This window comes from Megascapheus bottae, chromosome 37, assembly GCF_031878675.1.
Source record: "Megascapheus bottae isolate mThoBot1 chromosome 37, mThoBot2.hap1, whole genome shotgun sequence".
NCBI classification, from domain to species: Eukaryota; Metazoa; Chordata; class Mammalia; order Rodentia; family Geomyidae; genus Megascapheus; species Megascapheus bottae.
Window position 1 is genome coordinate 66,830 of NC_143545.1, and position 21,762 is coordinate 88,591.

The window sequence follows — 21,762 nt, forward strand, 5'->3', positions numbered from 1 at the left end:
CTTCTCTACAATGAACCTAAGCTTCTCTACAAGAACCTAAGCTTCTCCACAATGAACCTAAGCTTCTCTACAATGAACCTAAACTTCTCTACAATGAACCTAAGCTTCTCTACAAGAACCTAAGCTTCTCTACAAGAACCTAAACTTCTCTACAAGAACCTAAACTTCTCTACAATGAACCTAAACTTCTCTACAATGAACCTAAGCTTCTCTACAAGAACCTAAACTTCTCTACAATGAATCTAAACTTCTCTACAATGAACCTAAGCTTCTCTACAATGAGCCTAAGCTTCTCTACAATGAACCTAAGCTTCTCTACAATGAGCCTAAACTTCTCTACAATGAACCTAAACTTCTCTACAAGAACCTAAGCTTCTCTACAATGAACCTAAGCTTCTCTACAATGAACCTAAGCTTCTCTACAGTGAACCTAAGCTTCTCTACAATGAACCTAAGCTTCTCTACAATGAACCTAAACTTCTCTACAAGAAACTATGCTTCTCTACAAGAACCTAAACTTCTCTACAATGAACCTAAGCTTCTCTACAATGAACCTAAACTTCTCTACAATGAACCTAAGCTTCTCTACAAGAACCTAAGCTTCTCTACAAGAACCTAAACTTCTCTACAAGAACCTAAGCTTCTCTACAAGAAACTAAACTTCTCTACAATGAACCTAAACTTCTCTACAAGAACCTAAGCTTCTCTACAAGAACCTAAACTTCTCTACCATGAACCTAAGCTTCTCTACAATGAGCCTAAGCTTCTCTACAATGAACCTAAGCTTCTCTACCATGAACCTAAGCTTCTCTACAATGAGCCTAAACTTCTCTACAATGAACCTAAGCTTCTCTACAAGAACCTAAGCTTCTCTACAAGAACCTAAGCTTCTCTACAATGAACCTAAGCTTCTCTACAAGAACCTAAGCTTCTCTACAAGAACCTAAGCTTCTCTACAAGAACCTAAACTTCTCTACAAGAACCTAAGCTTCTCTACCATGAATCTAAGCTTCTCTACAAGAACCTAAGCTTCTCTACCATGAACCTAAGCTTCTCTACAATGAACCTAAGCTTCTCTACAATGAACCTAAGCTTCTCTACAAGAACCTAAGCTTCTCTACAAGAACCTAAACTTCTCTACAAGAACCTAAGCTTCTCTACAAGAACCTAAGCTTCTCTACCATGAACCTAAGCTTCTCTACAAGAACCTAAGCTTCTCTACAAGAACCTAAGCTTCTCTACAATGAACCTAAACTTCTCTACAATGAACCTAAGCTTCTCTACAAGAACCTAAGCTTCTCTACAATGAACCTAAGCTTCTCTACAATGAATCTAAGCTTCTCTACAAGAACCTAAGCTTCTCTACAATGAACCTAAACTTCTCTACAATGAACCTAAGCTTCTCTACAAGAACCTAAGCTTCTCTACAATGAACCTAAGCTTCTCTACAATGAACCTAAACTTCTCTACAAGAACCTAAGCTTCTCTACAAGAACCTAAACTCCTCTACAAGAACCTAAACTTCTCTACAATGAACCTAAGCTTCTCTACAAGAACCTAAACTTCTCTACAATGAATCTAAACTTCTCTACAATGAACCTAAGCTTCTCTACAATGAACCTAAGCTTCTCTACAGTGAACCTAAGCTTCTCTACAATGAACCTAAGCTTCTCTACAATGAACCTAAACTTCTCTACAAGAAACTATGCTTCTCTACAAGAACCTAAACTTCTCTACAATGAACCTAAGCTTCTCTACAAGAACCTAAGCTTCTCCACAATGAACCTAAGCTTCTCTACAGTGAACCTAAGCTTCTCTACAATGAACCTAAGCTTCTCTACAATGAACCTAAACTTCTCTACAATGAACCTAAACTTCTCTACAAGAACCTAAGCTTCTCTACAATGAACCTAAGCTTCTCTACAATGAACCTAAGCTTCTCTACAGTGAACCTAAGCTTCTCTACAATGAACCTAAGCTTCTCTACAATGAACCTAAACTTCTCTACAAGAAACTATGCTTCTCTACAAGAACCTAAACTTCTCTACAATGAACCTAAGCTTCTCTACAAGAACCTAAACTTCTCTACAATGAATCTAAACTTCTCTACAATGAACCTAAGCTTCTCTACAATGAACCTAAGCTTCTCTACAATGAGCCTAAACTTCTCTACAATGAACCTAAACTTCTCTACAAGAACCTAAGCTTCTCTACAATGAACCTAAGCTTCTCTACAATGAACCTAAGCTTCTCTACAGTGAACCTAAGCTTCTCTACAATGAACCTAAACTTCTCTACAATGAACCTAAACTTCTCTACAAGAAACTATGCTTCTCTACAAGAACCTAAACTTCTCTACAATGAACCTAAGCTTCTCTACAATGAACCTAAGCTTCTCTACAATGAACCTAAGCTTCTCTACAAGAACCTAAGCTTCTCCACAATGAACCTAAGCTTCTCTACAATGAACCTAAACTTCTCTACAATGAACCTAAGCTTCTCTACAAGAACCTAAGCTTCTCTACAAGAACCTAAACTTCTCTACAAGAACCTAAACTTCTCTACAATGAACCTAAACTTCTCTACAATGAACCTAAGCTTCTCTACAAGAACCTAAACTTCTCTACAATGAATCTAAACTTCTCTACAATGAACCTAAGCTTCTCTACAATGAGCCTAAGCTTCTCTACAATGAACCTAAGCTTCTCTACAATGAGCCTAAACTTCTCTACAATGAACCTAAACTTCTCTACAAGAACCTAAGCTTCTCTACAATGAACCTAAGCTTCTCTACAATGAACCTAAGCTTCTCTACAGTGAACCTAAGCTTCTCTACAATGAACCTAAGCTTCTCTACAATGAACCTAAACTTCTCTACAAGAAACTATGCTTCTCTACAAGAACCTAAACTTCTCTACAATGAACCTAAGCTTCTCTACAATGAACCTAAACTTCTCTACAATGAACCTAAGCTTCTCTACAAGAACCTAAGCTTCTCTACAAGAACCTAAACTTCTCTACAAGAACCTAAGCTTCTCTACAAGAAACTAAACTTCTCTACAATGAACCTAAACTTCTCTACAAGAACCTAAGCTTCTCTACAAGAACCTAAACTTCTCTACCATGAACCTAAGCTTCTCTACAATGAGCCTAAGCTTCTCTACAATGAACCTAAGCTTCTCTACCATGAACCTAAGCTTCTCTACAATGAGCCTAAACTTCTCTACAATGAACCTAAGCTTCTCTACAAGAACCTAAGCTTCTCTACAAGAACCTAAGCTTCTCTACAATGAACCTAAGCTTCTCTACAAGAACCTAAGCTTCTCTACAAGGAACCTAAGCTTCTCTACAATGAACCTAAGCTTCTCTACAAGGAACCTAAGCTTCTCTACAAGAAACTAAGCTTCTCTACAAGAACCTAAACTTCTCTACAACGAACCTAAGCTTCTCTACAAGAACCTAAACTTTTCTACAATGAACCTAAACTTCTCAACAATGAACCTAAACTTCTCTACAATAACCTAAACTTCTCTACAATGAACCTAAGCTTCTCTACAATGAACCTAAGCTTCTCTACAATGCAGCCTTTAAGACCTTGCGGTCCGGCAAAGTCTCAGGGTGAACAGGGACCCTTCTTTGTGCTGCCCACGGGAGAACCAGGAGAACCGGCCCCACATCGGGCTGGTGGTGACTCCCTGGACCGCCCGGGTCTCTGGACTCCGCATGGGCCTGCAGTGCGGCCTTCCCTCCCCACCCGCTGGACTCAGTTGTTTGGCCAGCTGGAGCGAGGGCTGGGGATGGGGGGGGGAGGTGAGGTCCCTGGAGCCCATTGGAGAGGACAGCCTTCCTCCCGGTCCGGCCCTGACCTCGACCTTCCTATCTGCTGCTGGAAAACCAGGGTGGACAGGAGGGACGGGGAGGGGGGGTGGAGAGGAGGACAGAAGGGAGAGGGGGCTCCATCCAGGGAGAGGGGGAGCTCAATCCAGGGAGAGGGGGCTCCATCCAGGGAGAGGGGGGTCCATCCAGGGAGATGGGGCTCCATCCAGGGAGGGGGGGTCCATCCAGGGAGAGGGGGCTCCATCCAGGGAGAGGGGGTCCATCCAGGGAGAGGGGGCTCAATCCAGGGAGAGGGAGCTCCATCCAGGGAGAGGGGGAGCTCAATCCAGGGAGAGAGAGAGCTCAATCAAGGGAGAGGGGGCTCCATCCAGGGATAGGGGGGTCCATCCAGGGAGAGGGGGAGCTCAATCCAGGGAGCGGGGGCTCCATCCAGGGAGAGGGGGCTCCATCCAGGGAGAGGGGGAGCTCAATCAAGGGAGAGGGGGATCCATCCAGGGAGAGAGGGCTCCATCCAGGGAGAGGGGGAGCTCAATCCAGGGAGAGGGGGAGCTCAATCCAGGGAGATGGGGCTCCATCCAGGGAGAGGGGGGTCCATCCAGGGAGAGGGGGGTCCATCCAGGGATAGGGGGTCCATCCAGGGAGAGGGGGATCCATCCAGGGAGAGGGGGCTCCATCCAGGGAGAGGGGGAGCTCAATCCAGGGAGCGGGGGCTCCATCCAGGGAGAGGGGGATCCATCCAAGGAGAGGTGGCTCCAAGCAGGGAGAGGGGGAGCTCAATCAAGGGAGGGGGGCTCCATCCAGGGAGAGGGGGGTCCATCCAGGGAGAGGGGGCTCCATCCAGGGAGAGGGGGAACTCAATCCAGGGAGAGGGGGGTCCATCCAGGGAGAGGGGACTCAATCCAGGGAGAGGGGGTCCATCCAGGGAGAGGGGGGTCCATCCAGGGAGAGGGGGAACTCAATCCAGGGAGAGGGGGAGCTCAATCCAGGGAGAGGGGCTCCATCCAGGGAGAGGGGGAACTCAATCCAGGGAGAGGGGGAACTCAATCCAGGGAGAGGGGGACTCAATCCAGGGAGAGAGGGAACTCAATCCAGGGAGAGGGGGGTCCATCCAGGGAGAGGGGGTCCATCCAGGAAGAGGGGGAACTCAATCCAGGGAGAGGGGGAGCTCAATCCAGGAGAGGGGGAACTCAATCCAGGGAGAGGGGCTCCATCCAGGGAGAGGGGGGACTCAATCCAGGGAGAGGGGGTCCATCCAGGGAGAGGGGGAACTCAATCCAGGGAGAGGGGGAACTCAATCCAGGGAGAGGGGCTCCATCCAGGGAGAGGGGGAGCTCAATCCAGGGAGAGGGGGAACTCAATCCAGGGAGAGGGGGAGCTCAATCCAGGGAGAGGGGCTCCATCCAGGGAGAGGGGGAACTCAATTGAGGGAGAGGGGGGGCTCCATTGCGGAGAGGGGGGTCCATCCAGGGAGAGGGGGCCTACATCACGGAGAGGGCCAGACCCTGACTCAGACCCCGCCTGGGAGAACCCCGAGCAGAGCAGGGCTGCAGTACAGCCAGGACGCAGCACAGCCAGGACGGGGCGGCCCCAGGTGACTAGTGGCTGGATCGGGCTCGGTGGCTTCACCCACTCCAGCCTCCCGGCCCCACCCCTGCCCGCCTGGCCCGCAGGGTCTCCCCGAGGCCCCCTGCCTGGCTAGGACGTGCCCCACTGCAGGGAAGGCTCACCATTGCGCAGCTCTCTGCCCCTCACCGCCAGCTGGGCCGGCTGCCCGCTGCTCCAGATCTGGAGGAGCAGCTGAGACTAGCCAGAGGGCGGGGCAGGACGAGGGTGAGGGCGGGGTAGGCAGGCAAGAGCAGCAGTGACACTGAGAGGGACAGGCCAGGGCCAGAGTGACACTGACAGGGACAGGCCAGGGCCAGACTGACGCGACAGGGACAGGCCAGGGCCAGAGTGACACTGAGAGGGACAGGCCAGGGCCAGAGTGACACTGACAGGGACAGGCCAGGGCCAGAGTGACACTGACAGGGACAGGCCAGGGCCAGACTGACGCGACAGGGACAGGCCAGGGCCAGAGTGACACTGAGAGGGACAGGCCAGGGCCAGAGTGACACTGACAGGGACAGGCCAGGGCCAGAGTGACACAGGGACAGGCCAGGGCCAGAGTGACACTGAGAGGGGCAGACCAGGGCCAGAGTGACACTGAGAGGGACAGGCCAGGGCCAGAGTGACACTGAGAGGGACAGGCCAGGGCCAGAGTGACACTGACAGGGACAGGCCAGGGCCAGAGTGACACTGAGAGGGGCAGAACAGGGCCAGAGTGACAATGGGAGAGATAGATCCAGGGCCAATGGTGGCCCAAGAAAGGATAGCCCCATGGCCAGCTGTGACCCCGGTTAAGACAGACTCAGAACATACAGAGGAGTCACAGGACACAGATGCAGGGCCAGAAATGACACTGGGCTGGGACAGAGGCTGGGCCAGCAGACAGCTGCCCCTGGAGAGACATAACACTTTCTCACCCTCAGGACCAACTGCCACCCTGCCCTGCTCCTGGGCCAGTCTGTACTCAGTGGGAGCTGGGCTGTGGGCTTCTCAGTGGGGAGACAGTGCAGGGGGACACGACTGCTCATGAGAACAAGGTAAAAATGCCTTGTATCTTTCATTCTCCAGCTGCCCCTGGCAGGAGAGCATGCTTCCTGAGCAGGATCGTGTCAGTCCAGGTCAAGGGCACAGGGTTGGTTACTGGTCTGCTGCTTGTTCTTGGTGTGCACTTGGACAAACGATTGCACTCTGTTCTTGGAGCCTGCTTCTGCTTCTACCACAGAATGAAGAGATGGTATACATTAAAGCTCAAGACACGCTGTAAATTCTATTAGTGTACTTCTCTCTCTCTCAGCTATTACTCTCAGGTTTCTCTCCTTGATCCATCCCTATCTGATTTATTCCTCCTTTTAGGTGCCACAGATGCCTCCATACATACAGAACTGATATTGGAGTCCCCAGTGCCTATGGCCCTTTCTCTTTGGGGCCATAGATGACATTGATGGGCAAGAGAATTCCCATTATGCATCTTCTAGTTAGGGAGGGATGAGGTCAGATGGCCTTGGCCTTGATGAGAGCCCCTGTACACTCTAGGTGTTGGTCACATTGTTAAAACTAGCATCCTTTTCCCATTGTCTCCCCTAAGCTGGGGGAGAGGGGTCTAGATGGCTCTTGGCTCTTGGTCCCACTGCAAAATTCCCCACTAGGTCCACTTTATGCTAAAAGGTATAACCTAGTTCTGTCCCCTTCTGCTCTCCACAGGCAGCTGACCGCCTACCACTAAGCCCTCACCAACAAATGCACAGCCCTTCCTCAAAACAGTGCTAGAGAAAGTTGCTTTGACCAGCTGTGGTGACTTTCTAAGGCTTTAATCATAGATTACCTTCCCTTCCAGACCTACATGCCAAACTCTGGCCAGTAGAGAATTTTTCCCCCTTATCTATGTATAAGTTTGCTCTGTGTCCACCATTCACATATTTTTCTATGTAATTTGTAAGTTTCTAGAAGATAGGGTTTGATCATCTTTTCATTTAAAAGAGTACTGACCACACCTAGGTGTTCGTGGCTCATGCCTGTAAGAAGGCTGAGATTTGAGGATCTCAGTTGAAAACCAGACTAGGCAGGAGAGTTAAAAGACATTTTTAACCATTAAAAGGTCAGAAGCATCCATGCACTGATGGCCCATGCCTGTAATCCTAGCTACTTGGGAGGGAGAGATCTAAGGATTGGGTTTGAAGACAGCTGAGCAGGAAAGTTCATGAGACTCTTATCTCCAATTAACCACCAAAAAGATGGAAGTGGAGCAGTGCTGTGGCTCAAAGTGGTAAAGCACTAGCCTTGAGCAGAAAAGCTCAGGAGCATGCCCAGACCCTAAATTCAAGCTGACAATAAATAAAGATTTTTGCAAATTAAGAATCATGTTGAAGCTAATTGTGCCACACTTACTAATTCTACATTTCTCTTCCAAATTCCCATAATGTATTCTATTACTTCTTTCACATCATGTTTTTATCATCCTTTTACCAACTCTGGATTACAGATGTATGTGGGTGAGGGTTCAACATTCCTTCAAAACTATAACACCTGAAAAGTAAAGACTGTGTTTAGAAAATGTGGCTTAATGGATTATTTTTGTAAGCCAGGATCAGGCTCAGTGTTCATAAAGTTGATGATACTAGAAATGCTAATGCCGAAGCAGTACATTTTTTCATGAAGATACTCTTGTATGAGAGAAGCTATGACATCATAAATTCTGAATCATAAGGAAAGTTGGTTGTTATATTTAATATTACCCCCCTCAAAAAAACCATAAGGTAATAATACACCAACCCCCACTGTGACTGTGTTGGCAAACGGTATCTTTAAAGTGAAATGAGGTGGTAAGAGTGGGGCACTATTCCAATAGGAATGATGTCCTTTTAAGAGGGAGAGAACCCAGGAATGCATTCACACAGAAGAAAGGCCAAGCAAGGACACAGCAAGAGGGGGAGAAGTGGGGAGAGAGGCTTCAGAAGAAACCGGCTCTGTTTGCACCTTGACCTTGGAATTCCAAACTCCAGAAACAAATTTCTGCTAAGCTGCTGTCTGTGGAAATTTGTTTTAACAAACTGGGCATTATGACAGTCCTTTTAGTAAAATGAAAGCACTTTATTTATTTATTTATATGTTTATTTTTGCCAGTCCTGGGGCTTGAACGGAGGGCCTGAGCACTGTCCTTGGGCTTTCTCTAGGCTAATGGTCTGCCACTTGAGCCACAGCACCACTTCTGGCTTTTTCTGTGTATGTGGTACTAAGGAATTGAACCCAGGGCTTCAAGCATGCTAGGCAGGCACTCTACCACTAGGCCAAACTCTCAGTCCAAAAGCACTTTATTTTTGTTAAGCCTTCTTTCTTACAATCATTTGACATGTAATGTGCCAAATCTAGCACTAATATTTTCCCCATTGCACCCCAACCTTGTGCCTTTCCCCCAAATGGAAGTTTGGAAAAGCAAAACAACATGGTTTTTAGTCTCTGTGATGCTTAATTTTATGCATTAATTTAACTGGCAACAGGGTGTCCACACATGGGTCAAGCTCCTGGAGTGTGGGGCTGGGGCTGGGGTTGGGGGAATGAACACTTGAATCTGCAGAGAAAGTCGGCCAGATGCCTTTTGTGATATTGAGCACCCATCCCACCCAGTGAAGAACAGAATGGATTGGAAGTCTGAAAAGAAGGGAGTGGCTGCCTAAAGGGCAGCTTCCATTTGGACCTTGGTCTTCTCCTGCCTTTGAACCAGAACTTACACTCTCAGCTCTCCTAGGTCTCTTACCCTATCAACTGCAGATCTTAGGGCTTCTCTATCTCCATAACTTCCTAAGCCAATTTCTTGCAATAAATCTCTATATCTCAGTGGTAGAGAACTTCCCTACAAGGCCCTGGATTTGGTCTCTAGCACTGCAAAAACAGATAAAAACTTTATAGGTATGTAAACAGAGATATTACCAGTTAGTTCTTTCTCTGCATAACCCTGATACAATCCTTTTTTTTTTTTGCAGGTGGAGAAACTTCAAAACACAGCTTGTTTATGAGAAAATATCTACATTATATTTAAAATATCTTTTATTAAAGAATTTATTAACATTGATTTTTTACATCATATTTCAAATGATGTGTTTGACAAACAAGTATTCAATAAGGGAATCTCTGCATACAATCATTGGCACTTAGATTTTAGAACATAATTAAGATTAGGCTGAGGGTTTGTATGTCATAGATATATATTAATCTATGTAATAAAACTATCTTTTTTTAAAAGGTGGGCAGGAGCGTGGTCTAGTGGTAGAGTGCTTGCCTAGCATGCACAAAGCCCTGGGTTTGATTTCTTGGCACCAAATACACAGAAAAAGCAGAAAGTGGTGCTGGGGCTCAAGTGAAAAAGTTCCAGCCTTGAGAAAGCCCAAGGACTGTGCCTAGACCCTGAATTCAAGGCCCAGGACTGGACCCCCAAAAAGTATCCCACCTCCACGATATTCCAGTGAGCATGTAGGAGTGTACTTTCTTGTATGCATTTTTATGTTATGGGAAAATATTATTAAATATAATCATTACAGTGAGGTTGGGTGTGGAAGCTCACCTTTGTAATTCTAGCAGAATGAGAGGTGGCGGTCGGTCAGAATGATCACGTTTTAGGTTAGCCCAGCCTCAAAGTTGGTAATACCCCCATCTCAAGGAAGCAAGCTACGTGTGGTGCTGTGTACCTGTCATGCTAGCGAGGCAGGGGTGGAAAGGAGAAGTGTCAAAATCCAGGCCAACCTGGCCAAGGAAAGCAAGATCTACCTGAAAGACAACCAAAAGCAAGAAGGGTTGTGGCATGGTTCAAATAGTTGAGGTCTGCCTAGCCCAGGTCCGCCTAGCAAGCAGCAGACCTGGAGGTCAGCCCCTTAATACCAAGAAACAAGGAAGTTAGAAAGAAACAGTGGCAGTGATGACACTCTCGTAGTAATAAGAGATAACGTGATTCCACGGGAAAGCTGGCTTGCAGATACTTGTGTCTAAATTGTACAATATTTACTGGCAGTGAGCCCTTCCTACATGCCAAAGTCTTGCTGTGTGTTATTAACAATAAGTCTTACAATTTTGTGAAATAAAATTTTATTATCCCTGTTATGCAAGGAACCGGAGACTGTTGATTCTTACTCCTCAAACAATTGCTAAAAGGCAGAACTGAAGTTTCTATCAGGGAATTGGACACAAACATTTGATCTCTGGCTATGAGATAAACTAGAAAGGCAAACCTTAGAAAGGCTTCTCCTTCTTCTCTTAGTCAAAATAGAATAGGGTGGGTGGAGGATGTCAAAGATGGAGTTCAAGCTGGGCGTTGTGGCTCTGGCCTGTAATCCTAGCTACTCAAAAGGCAGAGATCTGAGGATTAAAGTTCAAAAGCCAGTCCAGGCACAAAAGAACCTGAGACTCTTTATCTCCAATTAACTTCTAGAAACAGGAAATCGGGCTTGGCTCAAGAGTAGGGTGGTAGCCTTGAGCTGAAGAGCTCAGGGACAATGTCCAGGCCAAGTTCAAGCCCTATGACCCACAAAAAAAAAAAAAAAAAAAAAAGATGGAGTTCACTGTGGAGGGAGCCTGGCAACCCAAGGAAAAGGGGATAGGAAGAATCACATCCAGGTACCTACACTGCTGGGTCAGATTGTGTACTCCTGAGAGCAAACAATACTTATTGGGAGGGTATCTAGCTTTGGTATTAGCCACATGTAGATAACACCTTAAGCAAATTTATATTTAAAAGTAGACATTACAACTTTGTACCTCATAGGCGTCAGGCCATTTAGAGGAGGGAACGAGCATTTCAGCCAATATCCCAGGTGAAAAGTGGCATCCACCAAACAAAAGGCAAACCTCAACAAGAGACTGGTTTTCCTAGGCTGGAGGTGGGGGAGTCAACCTTGGGGGCTGGAATCATTTTAAGTCAGGAACCCCAGTAACTCCTCACAGACTCTGCCTCTCCTCTGCTCCTACTCCTCCAGATGGATGTTACAAATGGAGATTTTCAGGGTACCCTCACTTTAGCTGTAGCCCCTATTAATTCATCTGTACTGGGGTAGGGTCAGAGAACTCAGAAGAGAACGTAAGGCAGTGAGTGCTAGGAGCTGCAAGCCAACACAGATAGCCAAGTTCAGAGGCATTAATGCTGAGGAACCAAGAGAAAGCTCATCTGCTCAATCAGCTCCAGTGGACTCAAGGCCAGTGTCCAGTCCTTGCCATCATGACACCAAGGTTCTATTACAGTTCAAGTACTGACCCTCAACAGCTGCCAGAAGGGCCCTCTATTTTTCCTTCAACACTGCCTGTGAGGTTCCAAGGAGGGAGAGGCTGACTCCAGCCAGGCCTTAGGCACCTTACAGTCCAGGCCCTGAGCTTCTCTGGGAGAGGAGAGGAGAGCTGAGGTCCTTAACAGGGCTTTAGGTGCAATTTATGTCCGGCCTTTTCTTTCTTCTTTAGGACAGCCACATGGCAGGGACTGCTTTAGCACCGATGAAAAAAACCCTCAATGTCTAGCATACGAAATGGCTGCCCACCCATTGCAGCTGGAGTAGGCCCCAGGCAGGGAGAGCCACAACTGCCCTCAGAGAAGTGACAGTATGGACAAGTGACTATGGCTTATAACTATTAAGCCTAGAGAAAGGGCGGAGAGATTTCTCCATATATAAAAGGCAAATGTAACTGGTTCCATTTCTCAATGAGGAATAAGGCAATTCTGCTCATAGGAAAGACTCCCAGTTCATATTTCAAAAAAAAGTGTGAACAGATTGTAAAATGGATGAAGTACGGTATCATTTGTATATGAGAAATAAAAAACTTGGTATCAGAGAATATACCTAGAAGGGTTAGCAAACTCAGCAGTGCTTGCCTCTGGATAGGAAACAGGCACTATGAAGGGAACACTTTTCATTTACATGACTGTCCTTTTGTAGCTTTTGTACTTTGTACCATGTGTGCAAAACCAGTTTTCACACACACACATAGATACACATACCCACGCCAAAGAATAGAATCCCCTGAACAAAGTTATGAAATGTTACCTCATCCCTACTGGACCTTTCTGGAACTTCATGTGCTCCTCCAGGCACCAGCAGTCCCCCCAACCCCTGATCACCTACAGTAATTTCACTCTCCACACGGCCCCCCCACCCCCCCAAACACATTCCTGCCCTCCCCTGAAGTTAGAAATGTTTGTTGTACATCACATACTTCCAGACCCCTGCAAAAAGTCAATCAAATCTCCAGGATATATCTGTGTGAGTGACAGAGAATGAGGTCTTGGGAGTTGAGTGAGGCCACCAGGCCTGATAGTCAGAAGACCTGGGTCTTATTTGGGCTGTGTGACTTGGAACAAAGTTTCATCTTGCTGGGGTTTAATTTCATGAAACAAGAAAGGCAGCACTGCCATCCACGTGGAAAGGGCTCTTTCCACGGCCCTGTGCAGTGCCCTGACGTCCATCCCCCTCTGAGAAGACAGATGTGTATGGTGTGCATAAACAGAACTCACACCAAACGTGAGCCACGAAGATCATTTCACAGTAGCAGCCTCACACAAAGTAGAAAGATGAAATTAGCTGTACATTTTATTTAACACAATGTATCCAAAATACCATTTCAGCATGAAATCAAGATAAAAATGATCCCGTTTCCTTTCTTTTAGCACTTAGTCTTCAAAGCCCAGTGACAGTATACAATTAAGGACTGTCTCCACATAGACTAGACATATTTCAAATGCTCTAAAGCCACATCTTGGTGACGGCGACTGTACCAGATGGTACAGGTCTATGTCTATCAAGAAGGAAGGCCCTCCTTTCATTGTGACCTTGTTAGGCCCAGCATGGAGAATCATGTGAGCTCCAGCCTGGATCCCTGACTCAGTGGTGGCTTGCCCTGGGTACCAGACTGGATGGCAGCATCAACGAGCCACCACACCAGAGGTCCTAACGTGACTGGCAAAGCAACGCTGGGAACCTCAAGGGAGAGCAGAAAAATGAGTTGGGCAGAACTAAGGCTTCTGAACGTTCATGGTTTCACCATACAGGACCATAGCCACCCAAAGCCCCCTTGAGTTACTTCTGTTAACCTATCTGTAACCCCACGAGGTACCTTCCTTTACCAGCCACCAGTGTAAGAAATGACTAAGTCTGACAAAGGTAAAACTAATATCCAATAGTCACTCGACACAGCAGGGCCTGGATCTGAGTTGAACTTAGACTCTGCCCATGGTCTTACTCCCCATCTTCAAAGAGCTGAGAGCACGAAGCCAACAGAAAATGCTCTGCTATAGCAATACTGCAGGAGGGTTATGAGACAGGGGCCTAGAAGTAGAGTCAGGAAGATTCCCAGAGGAATCCAGAGCAAGCCTAGGTCAAGGAGATCCCTGGACAGTGCAAGTACTGGACCCTGCAAAGGAAACAAGAGCTACAGCAAAGGTCTGGGAAGCATGTTGGGCCTGGTGCTTGGTATCGGGAGGGCGAGGGCCACTCGGCAAAGGGAAGTATCTGCCACAGCCTGCACAGAAGGGGCCTTGAGTTCCATGAAAAGGAATCTGGATTTACGCTCTGGAACGTGACAGGCATTGGTGACTTTTCTCTAGGATGGTGAATGGGACCAGGTACTCATACAAAATTATGCCAAGCCAGGAACGAAAGTCCCAGCTACTTGGGAAGCTGAGGCAGGAACATTATGTGAACCCAGGGATTTGGAGCAACCTGGCATGACCCTACCTCAAAAAAGATAAAAAAAGAATTCTAAAGGCCAGATCAGAAACCTTATCCTAAATCTTCATTCTCACCTTGGGTTTCTAAGTTCTCTATAAAAACTAAACAAGCAAAACCACACATTTATTTCCTATTTAGTTGGATCAAGCCATAGGGATTTAGATCCAACTCCAATGCCTGTAGCTTCCTTTTTCTAAATCCCTGAAATCAACCCCTGTATCCCTGGCATCCAGCCTAGCCCCCGCAGCGGGTGGCCTGCTTGGCCTCTGAGCAGAGCTTCCTGTTGTGGAGGGCTTCCATCACCTTGATGGGTACTCTGCATCCACTTGTAAGGACACATGGAAGATACTGCGGCCATCAAGAAGAAATGCTGGAATGTTTCAACACATCCATGCCAGGGTTCCAGCTCCACCTCCCCGAGCTTCACAGTTCCTGCCCCGAAACCATGCTGGCCTCCGCTGGGCCCCCACACAGCCCTTCAGCTCACCTGATTACCCAGTTCCATTTTCAGCTCATTGGCCTCTGAGGCTGGCCTACTTTTCAAGGCTATACGTGTAGAAAGCCTGTGCATTACACAAATAATAGAACAGAACCAGGACAAGGTACATAGAAAGGGAAACCTGCTCCAGTGGGGACCAAGGAGGCAAGAGAATCTGAAGAAACTTTGAAAACCGAGTTTTCAGGGCAGGTAGAGGGCATGGTGGGGCAGAATGGCAGAGATCCAGTGCCATGTAACTGGGTTTAGCAGCTAACATGCTAGAAAATGGAACTGAAGTCCAACATCACTTTCCCCCATGATAACAGGCCTGGCTCACTTTGCTCTTATGGTCACCTGCATGGTTCGGAACGGTAACACACCTTCAGCAAAGGGGGTCTCATGTCCACTGAGGGATGATGGTAACTGCAGACATAATTATACTTACTTTTTTATGGAGAGGCATAGGGGAAAAAAAAGTTCTTCTGACTTCCTACAGTAATTAGGGTGCTGCCCCATAGGGTAATTTCAGAACTTACAGTTCCATCAACACCCTGACCTTGAAAGTCAACACTTGCCTTTGCCAAAAAATAGAATGTTTCTGGGGGCAAACTCCCAGTTTCCAAACCCCTCCTTCCTTTCCCAGTGTCCACTGGTATAAGAGGTATTGTTCTAGACCACTGTGCTCAAGCAACACTATTTACATGATGCCCCAAGGCCAGCCAGTGAGGTGCAGAAGAGAGGGCTCAGAGCCACAAGAGGCGTCCTGCTCAGTTGCTCATTGTAACACCAGCCAGGCTCATTCCCAGGGGGCTGAGTGGCCACAAGAGCCAGATCATGAGCCCAGCTATTCTGTATTGGAGGAGGAGGCAGACAGCGAGAGGCCAAGACAGCCAGGGGGACCACTTAGTCATGGAGGAGAAGTGGGTGGAGGTGAGCAAGTGTAGCCTTCCTGATCCGACGGTAGAGCTGAGCCAGCTGGTAGAGGAAGGGCAAAGAAGAAGGAGAAGCTGTGGGGCAATGAAAAGACAGCTGTGAATGCTCCCACCCGATTCCCCTTCCGTGTTTGCCTGTAAAGCCCATGTGGTAACTTCTTCATATCTGCACCCTCCACACACACACACACACACACACACACACACACACACACACACACACACACACAGAGTTTGTTTTCAATTTTTCTTGTGGGTCATGGAGCCTGAATTCAGGCCTGGGAGCTATGCGGCTTAGGTGACAGATGTACAAGTGACCATAGCAATGCCCCTTATAGGTGTCTGCTTTCTTCTTTATGCTCTCCTCTGCTTCCCACATTTTCTACAATGTGTGAGAAATTCATTTTCAATTCCATGCTTTGTTAAATAGTAACACTTGAACTTGTGGGGCTTAGGGTGCAATGCCACAGGAGGTGGCTCTATCCCCAACATGGTGGTGAGCCTGGGGCAGAGCCCCTGCTCCCTGGGGGCCCCGCCACTCTCCGGCCCCCTTTCCCCAGGAGCAGAGAGACTCCACCACTCACCTGGGTCAAACCTCACCACCAGGAGGCAGAGAATCAGGGCAGCCAGGAGGCTCTTCTTCAGGGGCAAAGAAAGAAGGCGGCTCGTGGCAGAGTCCCAAAGCTGACGAAGCAACATCAGCAATGACAGGAACTGATGGGACAAGGACCCTGGCCAGGGCACAGAATGTAATTCCAGGGTGAGTCAGGAGAGTCAGATTTCTTCGCTCTCAGCTTTGAGTCAGATTATAAGAACTGAGCAAAAAGAGCTGGCTGCCACTGGTTCACACCTATCATGCCAGGAGTCTGAGATTTCAGGATGGTGGTTTGAAGCCAGCAGGAGCAGAAAAGTCTATGAGACTCTTATCTCTAATTAACTACCAAAAAATCTAATAGCAAAACTATAGCTCAAGTAGTAGAGAGCCAGCCTTGAGCAAAAAAACTAAAAGACAGCAGCCAGGACCTCAGTTCAACCCCCCCCCCCACACACACACGAGGATAATTTTCTCACAAAGCTCATGAGGTAGTTCAAGGGGACATTACAAAGCCTCCAAAACTGGGAGGGGGGCTGTTTGTTTTTTTTTTTTTAACTTAGAGCACTGGGGATCAAATCCAGGGTCTTATGCATGCTGGGAAATTGATCTACTACTGATCTACATGCTAGCAATCTAGAAATATTAGGAGGATATATTACCATAGTTTCATGGGCAGGCCCCTCCTTATCTGAGTAGGCCTGGCATAGCTGTGTTTTATTTGTTTGGGGTTTTTTTTGTGGGTTATGGGGCTTGAACTCAGCTTGGGCGCTGTCCCTGAGCTCTTCAGCTCAAGGCTACCACCCTACCCTTAAGCCAAACCCCACGTCCCATTTTCTAGAGGTTTATTGGAGATAAGAGTCTCAGGTCCTTTTGTGCCTGGACTGGCTTTGAACTTTGATCCTCAGACCTCAGCCTCCTGAGTAGCTAGGATGACAGGCGTGAGCCACCGTGCCCCACTAAGCCTCCTCATTTTTAACATTCTTTATATTCTGGCCTGTAGCACACACACAAAGAATAACTCTAAGACATGCAGGGGAATGAAGGGTGCATAAAACATACAGGGAAGAATCCAAATGTCTTGTGATTATCTATGTGAACACCAGCACTGAAAAACAAGGGTACCAGTCCTAACATGAAACCCCTGATGCTATCGTCCCTACCACAGAGATGAAGGGCAGTGGATCTGGCAGGCCAGGGTTTCTTGAAGCCAACAGCCTGCTTGCTGAGAAAAAAAAAAATTCCATCTAGGCAAGTTCATGCTCTTAGAAAAATACTTCAGAGAACCAAATGATAATCTTCTAAGGAAGTTGACACTCTGTGTGTGTACGTATGTGTTTGTGCATGCGCCAATCCTAGGACTTAACTCAGGTTTTGGGTGCTGTTCCTGTTTTTTTTTTTTTTTTTCTCAAGTCTCATACTTTACCGCTTGAGCTACAGCTCCACTTCTAGCTTTTTGATAGTTTTTTGGATGTGGGAGTCTCATAGACTTTCCTGTCCAGGCTGGCTTCAAACCATGATGCTTATATTTCAGCCAGCATAAGCTGACAGATACTTATGAAAGATTTAAAAAGCAGGGATATATCTATTTTATATAGAACTAAAAGAAAAAAATAAAACCAAAACACAGGAATCAGTGGATAAAGCCTACCTGGTGAAATAGTTAAAAATCAGGCATAAGACAATAGACAAGATAAAATAATGGCATTCGCAGGAAAGTGGATGAATCTAGAGCAAATCATGTTGAGTGAGACAAGACCAAAGGAACAAAAGGCGCATGGTATCCTTAGTATGTGACTATTAGATCCAAACAGTATAAGAGCGAGGACTCAAAAGTTGCATACCCAATGCTATGGACATGGTACTGGAAATATAAATGCAACTACATAGACATAATGTTTTATTACATAGATTAATACGTATCTATGACATACAAACCCTCAGCCTAATTTCGATTATGTTCTAAAATCTAAGTGCCAGTGACTGTATATAGAGATTCCCTTCTTGAATACTTGTTTGTTAAACACTTCATTTGAAATATGATGTAAAAAAATTTTTTTAAATCAGGCATAAGAAAGAACATCCCTACATAACTGTTCAGAGACAGATGTGCTGCTTCAGAAAACAGAATTTTCTATCCTTGGAAGTATTTTTAAGCAGATGCAAAAAAAAGTTGCTGAAGGATTCAGGAACCAAGGAGGGGTCTAGAATAAAGGATCTATACTGTCCCTTGTATCTGGACAATTCTCATCCCACGCCCATGCAAGGGACCCTTCAGAACACTATCTAGAAGTCTTTAGTGTAGAGTCAACAGCGTGCATGCTGATAGTCAGGGAGATGAGAGGCTGCACCCAGCAGCCTAAAGCTGAAGGCAAATAACTTTTCTTTCTTTCTTTTTTTTTTTTTGCCAGTCCTAGGCTTGGGTTCAGGGCCTGAGCACTGTCCTTGGATTTTCTCAAGGCTAGAGCTCTATCACTTGAGCCTCAGCACCACTATGAATGTGGTACAGAACAACTGAACCCAGGTCTTTGTGCATGCTAGGCAAGCACTCTACCACTAGGCCAAACTCCCAGCTTCTGAAGGCAAATAACTTTTATTTCCTAAGTCAAGTGACCAGGTTATTGTATTAGTTTGTCTACACCAGGATGTCTCAGAAGTGTCTGTATTGGGGACAAAAGTGAAAGGAAGAATGACATCCTAGCCAGACCAGCATGGTAGAAGCAAGCAAGAGACACAAGCTAAAGAGAAAATGACCAATCAATCAGACATAAAAGGGAAAGTGAGCCGGGCACTGGTGGCTCACCTCTATAATCCTAGTTACTCAGGAGGCTGAGATATGAGGATTGAGGTTCAAAGCCAGCCTGGGAAGGAAAGTTCATGAGACTCATCTCCAATTATCCATCAGAAAACTGGTGCTGTGGCTCAAAGTATAAGAGTGCTAGCCTTGAGCAAAAAAGCTCAAGAACAATACCCAGGCCATAATTCAAGCCCCAGGACCAACAACAACAAAAAAAGGAAGGTGACTTTCAGGAGACCCAGTAACATCTCCCCAGGAGACCCTTCTTTCATTCCAGCCAGGGGCTGGCTGGTTCTGTGAAGCAACTCATCAGGTTTCTATTCTGTGAAGTTACCTACATAAAGGCTGCTCCCAAACTCTTACAAAATTACAAAGGGGGCCAGGAACATGGCCTAATAGTAGTCTGCCTAGCATGCACAAAACCTTGAGTTAAATTCCTCGGTACCCAATGGATGCAGTGGCTCACGCCTATAATCCTAGCCACTCAGGAGGCTGAGCCCAGACCTGAGATTCCTATAATCCTAGCCACTCAGGAGGCTGAGCCCAGACCTGAGATTCTTATTTCCAATTAACCTCTACAAAACGGGAAGTGGGGCTTGGCTCAAGGGTAGGCTCCTCAGTACCCACATACACAGATAAACCTGGAAGTAGTGCTGTGGCTCCAGAGCTACAGCCTTGAGAAAGCCCAAGGACAGTGCCTAGGCTCTGAGTTCAAGCCTCAGGACTGGCAAAAAAAAAAAACAGAAAGAAGTTACAAAGGACCTAAGGTACAAGGAAAGTATACCAGTAGATATCACAAAAAGAAAAGAAAAAGCCTACCTTCTTGGTTTAGCTTCTGGGCCTCCAGGAAGCCTGAGTGCTTCTTTTCGAGCTGTTGCCTCGCTGCATGTACAGCCTGCAGTACTCTCTGCCGTTGCTCCTCAACGAAGACTCTAGAGCCCATCACGAATTCCTCAGCTTCAGACACGAGGCCCAGGGGCAGCAGCACTCGTTGCAGGTGCAGCTCAGCCACAACTCTATATTCTGGAAGACCTTGGTTGTCTGAGTCCTGGAGCCAGGCACTGACCACATCCAGCACAACTCCAGGTTCTTGCATTTTGCTGTATAAAAGAATGCTGTCTCCCCAAATAATGCAACCCCCAAAAAGGAAGAGTCAGTGCTCCACAGTTGGTTCATCCTCATAACCCCTCTTTGTGTCCTATCTACACCTTCACTATGGAAAGAATTAGGAATTCCTGGGGGTGGGAGGGGGCGGGATATGAGCTTTTGAGGGGAAATGGTAGGGGGCAGGAAAAGAGGAAGACTGACTCAGGAGCGGACAGGACAACATTCCTGCTGCTGCATTGATCCCAACATCAGCCACAGAGACCTACCACAGTTCCAAGACTTTGGGGGGTAGATCAGGAACCTGGTAATACTGAAGTATCCAGGAGAGGACCTCTCGCCACCGATCCATTTCTGCCAGAGCCTGGATTCCCACAATACACAGGGAGCATTTTACTTCCATGGAGCTGTCAGCAGAAAAACCAATTCAGGTTCAGAAGTCATCCCCATACTTCCATTCCCACACCCCACCCTCTTCTCTGGACAGCTATCCTCCCTGCCTTCCCACGGTAGTAACTGGCCTCACAAGCTGCCCCTTTAAATTCTTGGAAACCTCTTAGATGCAAATGAGCTTAAGGTGCTGGTGAAATAAGGTTTGAATCCGCGGGAAGGTAATGGAGCCGTGGGTGTGAGGCCCAGCGTAGGCTTAGTGAAGGAATGGGTTTGGAACCTAATTCTCGCAACAACAAAAAAGGTAAGTAGAAAAATTCCACAAGTATCCTTCTAAAGTTACCTAACACTCCAGATGACAGAGAAAGAAAATATTAATAATAATAATATAATAATAATAATAAAAGGCTCCATCCACAGGCAATGCAACGAACCCTGTCACTCCCGAAAACCACAGCCGTCCCCGCTCCCGCCCAGCCTCCCAGCCCGGTCCCCGGGGGGCTTCCCGGGCGCCCCCTCCCGACCCCGGGAGGCCGCGCGCCACCCCGGCCGGAGGCGCCCACCCAGGCCGGGCGGAAGGCGCCGCGATCCCGCCCGGGTGCCCGGCACGTACGCGCCCGCGGGCTCCGCGGCCGGCGCGTCGCGGGTCCGGCCGCCCGGCAGGCCGCGCAGGGCCCGCTCGCAGGCCTCCAGCGCCGCCCCGAAGTCCAGGTGCACCACCAGCAGGTCGCTCGCCTCCTCCAACAGGAGCCCGGGCGAGGCCGGGGCCGCGGCCGCCCGCCGAGGTTCCCCGCCCCGCACGGACCCCGTGGATCCCCTGAAGGGGGCTGCGGAGACCGAGGGGTCGCTCTTCATGGCCGCGGACCCGCCCCGGGCACCGGACTAAAGGCGGTGCCGCTTCACACTTGGACCTGCGACCCCCGGACAGCGTCTCCGGCCCTGCCACCTGCGGAGTGCCTCAGCCGCCAGCCAGGTGTGCGGACGCCCGGGCCTCTGGGAGTTGTAGTCCCTGGCTCTCCGACTCGCGGCTCTCTAAACATGGATGGAACTGGTAGGACTACAACTCCCAGCATGCTGCGCGCAGGACCCTGTCCCAACCCTGAGAGATCTCACCCGTCCAAGCGGGCTGACCCACGGGGTCCTGGACCGTGAAGCTCTGCGAGTTGCAGTCCCGTCCCGCTCTCCAGCTCGAGGCTTCTCTAGAAGTGGGTGGCCAGGACGGACTACAATTCCCAACATGCTACGCGCTGGACCCGCAGACACGTGCCCGGGCTCCAGCTTCGGGGTGGGGAAATCGGAGTGGGGACAGACGGCGGACTGGTCAAGTGCGG

The 21,762-nt window shown here is 47.7% G+C and overlaps 1 protein-coding gene across 2 annotated transcripts; it reads right to left on the reverse strand.

The window, feature by feature from the left end:
• Positions 1-15,000: 15,000 nt before the first annotated feature.
• Positions 15,001-21,448, reverse strand: Pex26 (peroxisomal biogenesis factor 26). Of its 2 annotated transcripts, none has more exons than XM_090325146.1 (5): positions 21,045-21,448; positions 20,311-20,448; positions 19,757-20,052; positions 16,133-16,279; positions 15,001-15,591 (listed from the first exon to the last, which is right to left on the reverse strand). In XM_090325146.1, exons 1-5 carry the CDS (start codon positions 21,284-21,286, stop codon positions 15,524-15,526), a joined length of 891 nt encoding a protein of 296 aa, XP_090181272.1. In that variant the 5' UTR covers positions 21,287-21,448; the 3' UTR covers positions 15,001-15,523. The 2 variants fall into 2 exon arrangements, with proteins under 2 accessions (XP_090181272.1, XP_090181271.1); XM_090325145.1 differs by having other exon boundaries at positions 15,001-15,623; positions 21,045-21,438.
• Between the last annotated feature and the right edge of the window lie 314 nt (positions 21,449-21,762).

Coding starts and splice junctions, on each gene's coding strand:
- Pex26 (XM_090325145.1), bottom strand. CDS start 21,286: ATGAAGAGCGACCCCTCGGTCTCCGCAGCCCCCTTCAGGGGATCCACG. Junction 20,053..20,310: donor CCCAAAGTCTTGGAACTGTG/GTAGGTCTCTGT, acceptor TTGGGGAGACAG/CATTCTTTTATACAGCAAAA. Junction 16,280..19,756: donor CCAGAAGCTAAACCAAGAAG/GTAGGCTTTTTC, acceptor TGCCCTGGCCAG/GGTCCTTGTCCCATCAGTTC.